The sequence below is a fragment of the Antrostomus carolinensis genome, unplaced genomic scaffold, assembly GCF_000700745.2.
Source record: "Antrostomus carolinensis isolate BGI_N321 unplaced genomic scaffold, ASM70074v2 scaffold28198, whole genome shotgun sequence".
NCBI classification, from domain to species: domain Eukaryota; kingdom Metazoa; phylum Chordata; class Aves; order Caprimulgiformes; family Caprimulgidae; genus Antrostomus; species Antrostomus carolinensis.
In genome coordinates, this window is record NW_010331330.1 from 1 (window position 1) to 5,381 (window position 5,381).

Below are 5,381 nucleotides of genomic sequence, written 5' to 3' on the forward strand. Positions count from 1 at the left end.
AGTGCACAAAGACAAGGGCACTAGCATATGTCTTCCTCACTCTGCTACCCACTTCCTAGGTGAATTCAGGAATTTGGTAAATTGAGATGGAGAATAGTTGGCTCTTACATGACTACCTTTGTAAAAGCATCAATTGGAACATATTAGTAGTGACAGGATGAATTCACTGCTCAGAAATGACAAGAGTGAAGACTGGTACAGGATTTCCATTATTCACTAACCCTTTTCAAAACTCACTTTCTACACTTTCTTCTGTTAGTTTATTATCTGAAGAGTCTCTCTAGAACACCGAGGAACAAACAGTAAAAAATTATGCAGAAGAATTTAAAGAGAGAACAAGTGACTGTTTTACCTTCAGCTAAAACCTCAAACATAAGACTAAGTTTTACATTTTCTGGCATATAGTCTCAAACCTAATGTGACCTCGCAACTATAAATTCTTCACCAACCACATTTATCCTTTGGTGTTGGGGGTTTTTCCTCGTCGCAACTGACAACTAGAAAATGAAATTAAAAAAACGACATCAGTTTCCTGCTTTGTAGGCTTTATACTGCTTTCAAAATTCTAACCACAGAGAAAGTAAAAATAAAACAATAACACTTGCAAGTGGTACTTTATTCTACTACATCCTCAAGCCTTGTTTCCTCTTCTAGAGCTTAACACTGAATTGCAAAAAGGTTGAGTGAGGAAGATGTTATGAAGGAAGGAAACTGGCTCTACCTCTTCCCCCGATTTTCCAGTGCTCTAGGAACTGAGGGATTTTCTAGTATCCTCACGCTTTCAGTGGCTGTGCCCCTCTCAACCCATTTCAGGATCACATTTGTTTTGCAGTGTGTATGGTTAACTCAATAATTAGACCCAACTGTAAATTACGCAGATGTTTGCAGCAGGACACACGTAACATCTGTTTGAGTTTCATATATATTTTAATGCCAAATGCAAAAAACTACTAGCCAAAATGTCCTCGGGCAATTGTACAGTGCACAGTGAAGATACCATGTGCTATGCATATGGAACATATTCAGTGCTTCTGAGCAGCTTTCCAAGAGGAAGAAGCAAGTCTCCTGTGCCGAACAGATAAACAATACACACATATGTTCAGTGAAACTGTCACTCCTGCAGAATACTAGACAGACTGCACATGCACAGCAGATTTCATTATTCAATAACTGAGGCGCTAGAGCCCACAGGCTGTGTCTGGTAAGGTAAAATGGCTCACAAAGTTAGATATTCATCACTTAGTCACCATTATTTTAGTTTAACATCATCTTCTGAAGATGACATTTAATGCTAGACAGCCATAACAAGTTACCATCTAGTAGTAGCATTTTTAACCTCACTGGAAAACTGCATATCTTCAGATCAAGTTTTAGAGCTCTTCTACAGAATTTCCATTAGTTCTATCTCTAATTTTTCCAGTATAGCTAAAGACTGCAAGAAGCATGTCTTCACAGAGAAGATCTTTGCAACCACTGTGATGGACGTGTACATCTCAGCATTACAAAGATACTAGGAATATGTTTCAGCACATCATGCAGTAACATGTACGTGCTGAAAATATCACCAACTATACAAACTAAAAGAGGTAGGAAAGCACAGATTTTACTATATTAGACAAGTGATCTTCAAACGTTATTACACAATGAAAAAATGTGTTCAGATCTTTCCCACAGAAGCACTCCCCTCTAAATCAATCCAAAATAACTCATATTAGCATTTAAGGCTTTGGGTGCTACAGTTTTTGTATTTTCAATATAAAGCAATATATTGTCATATTCATTATTTTTCTCCTTCCCATAAGATTTTGCTTGTTTTCTCTCCCAACAGATTCTAAAACAATGGCAGGCAACTCACCTGAGCCGTTTCTAAGTTCAACTCTTGTTACTCCTTCTCTGCTTGATTCTGTTACTTCACAACTGTAATTTCCAGCATCTGCTTCTGCACTGTTAAGCATGAGAGAGGCAATACCCTTGGATAAATTTTCCTGAGATACTAAGTTAGCTGATGGAAACGCTGGATCTCTGAAAAACTGCTGTCTTGCTCCATCAAAAGAAAAAATTCTTTTTCCTTGTTTTTTCCACGTAACAAACATGACACTTGAATCGTGCTCCTTTAGATTAGCCACATAGCAAGGTAAAATTACAGTTTTATTACAGGCAGTTCTTTCAACACCATCTGTCTCATTAAATATCAATTGGGCAGAACCTATAAAGAAAAATTAAAATTGACACATTCAGAATTACTTCTTAATATACATGAGAAGAAAAAAGAAATTACCTGGGAAAATAAAATAAACACTCCTGAAAAAAAAAACAACGAAAAGAGAATCATGCTTTAAAGGGAGTAACAAAAGAAGGAAAAAAGGCATTGTTGTCATTCTATCACAGTCCCTCTACACAGACATAGCCATTCTCACATCCATTTAATGTATAGATATCATAACTTACTTTTTTTTTTTTTTAAGTAATAAAACTTTGGGTGACCACTTACTTGGACACTTCCCCTAAAATGCCATATGCAGCAGCACTGCATTAAGGCCTGCCTCCTGCAAAGCACACAGGTAACACTGACCACAGGCTGTCCCACTGACACTCACATTGTTGCTGCTGATCACACAGGTATCTGAAAATGGAGGTCCAGGCATCAGCTCCACACAAGCATCCTGTACAGTTTGTTAAGGACAGGAGAGGGAAAAATTCTACTTTGACACTTCTGAGAGAAAGCAGGTAAGGCAGTTTAGTCAACAAAGGTTTGTCATTTGTTCCTTATCTCTCAAGGTGGAGCCACATGCCCCTAGGTTTAGATAATTTCTTGCAAATTCTGCTTTCCTTTCTGATGGAGGAGGTGCCCACACAGAACCACGTATTAAACAAGATTATTACTTACTTAGTATTTGAGTGTTCAATACACAGTTGAATTGAAAATTGAGAATTTGTAACAACACGTGTCCTGTATTATAAATCATTGTGATTAATGCTGCTAACAACAGCATTCAATGCAGACAATGACAAATCACCACCACACAGGATTATGTTTCTCTGCTAGCTTTTATAATTTCTATCCCACATTGCACCACACTCCTAAAACAACAGTACTGACTGAAACACTCTTTCAAGAAAGACCTAAATTTTACGTGTTAGACTAAGATTTCATCTGAAGAACCATTCATCAGTTCTTGAGAATACCAATAATTATTACATCAGTATTTAAATTATACCAAGAATCAGAAGAAAGAGGTTAATTAAACTAACTTGGCTGCAAAATATGAAGGCTTTGAATCCTATATTTTCCCTCTCTCATTTGTGTGAAATTTTAACTTAGTTTAATAGCTTTCCTAATGGTCATTGCTCCCCGAAGTCCCAGTGGTATTAATCATTCAAAATGCCTGACTATATCCACTTAATAAAAGCAAATATGGGAAAAGATATGTTCTGTAAAACAATACCACAACCCCTAATACTGTAAGTACGCAGACTTACAAACTGGAGTAGCTCCACTGACTTCACAGGAACAACTGGTATTCACGTGTACAAACCAGCTCAGAATTGTGATATGTATTTGGTGATTAAATTCAATTAGGGGGAAGGGGGGGAGGGAATAAAAAAAAAAATCAATAAAAGCTGTGTCACTATTTGCAGTAGCTCAATTTTTTCAAAGCAAATTTAGAAAGCATTGATCCTTGAAACATTTATTTAACGTTCTCACACAAATCACTGGATTAGTACTGAATATCAAAAGCTTATAATAAAATGCATGCATGCATGACAGCTCTTAGCAATGAAAATGATTCTCTGGTTTACTCATTGTGTTGCATTTTTTAAACTGTACCTCAAAAAATAGTAGTAACAAAAGCAGAACAAAGGCAAACAGTATCCAAATCCCAAACTATGCAGTAATGAGAAATAAATGCACATAATTAAAAGCTATAGTGCTTCAATGGTTCTTCCTGAAATTAATTTCACATCTGTTTCATTTTATAACACTACCTCATGATAAAAGGTTTCTGGGTTTGGTTTTAGTTTTTCTTTGTTTTTTTCTCCTTTAGAGACAGCACATTTACACTCTGTAGGAAGAATTTATTCTCTGCTGGCTTCACCACTGAGAAAGATGATTTTCAACTAAAGGACAACTAGACTTACAAATATTTATGAAAGCAAGTAAAAAAATGATCTTGAAGGAAGTAAAACAAATTGATCCTAATTTTCTCACTCATATTAGCACAGAACAGCAGGGAGCAGTAAATTACTGATTCCACTGGTTTGCTGTTGTGTAGTCTATAAGAGCTGGCATATTTTGCCTGAAGCCAATGGAGAAGTACTCATGTGAACTGCTCCACCAGCAGAGTGCTGGGGAAATAACAAGGAGGCTGCAGGCAGGCACCAGCAGAAGCACACAGACAAGTATTTGCGGGTTTTGCCCTCTGCAAATCTGACTCCTTTAGTAGAAAGGGTTGTGTGGCTGCTTTCTCACAAAAGGGAACCAGACTGCTTACTACAGATGATAATTTCCACTATCAACTTACAACATTCTTCTTGTGATATGAGGAAGTCATCAGAACCCTCCAGCAACAGTTCCCAAATCCTGCAGCCACTGGACTACTAGGTGATCTCCTAGCCTCAAACTTTTCCATGGCTTATCAGCTTAGAGGTGTGACATAAAGGTGACAATTTTACAGCCTTACACTGAGCAGTTTGGGGGGCCTGCAGTTGTGAAGCACAGGAAGGTTGTTTTAAATGACACATGCCGTTCAAACTCAGGAATACCGCACATTATGTCAGAATTGGGTAAGCTTGGTAGTTGCAGCTGACGGACGCCTGCATTTCTCACGGACTACAAGACATGCGAGGGCATTTTAATGCACTCAGCATTTAAGTCAGCCTACTACTAACTCAGGAAGCCAGACATGAATTTAGATACTAGCTTTAAACTTGAAGGTTTAGATGTGCTGCTTACTGACAGAACAATATAGCATTTGCAGCTCGGTGAAAGTGCTGTGCGTTTTTTAATTCTCCCTCCCCCCCCAGTTTCTTCTCGAACCACAGAAAAATAAGAAGTTAGATTGCGAGATGTCATTTACGCATCAATGACACTCGAGTTTGCTTTTTTTTTCTTAAGATCAAGAAATGCCGTCGACCCTCGAAACCGCACAGCAGGCGGCCAGTGTGATCATCGATATTCCTTCAGGAAAGCACATGAAGCTCAGCTGCCCGAGAGCTACGAGGCACAAGGAGCCGAGGCGCTCTGCGCTGCTCACGGCGTCTCTCCTTCTCCCCCGCAACTTCTGCAAGAAGCCGCCCACCCCCAAGCCCGGGGAGGCTGAGGGCGTGGAGCCGGAGGAACCCCGCGCAGCGGACACTGAACTGCCGCTAAGCAGATGGCG

The 5,381-nt window shown here is 38.9% G+C and overlaps 1 protein-coding gene across 1 annotated transcript; it reads right to left on the bottom strand.

Moving 5' to 3' along the window:
* Positions 1 to 449: 449 nt before the first annotated feature.
* LOC104529015 (leukocyte surface antigen CD47-like) lies at positions 450 to 2,206 on the bottom strand (the record flags this gene model as incomplete). Its single annotated transcript, XM_029086274.1, has 2 exons — positions 450 to 497; positions 1,856 to 2,206. Coding segments are annotated over 2 exons (399 nt in total), but the record flags the coding sequence as incomplete, so codon positions are not given.
* Positions 2,207 to 5,381: the final 3,175 nt, after the last annotated feature.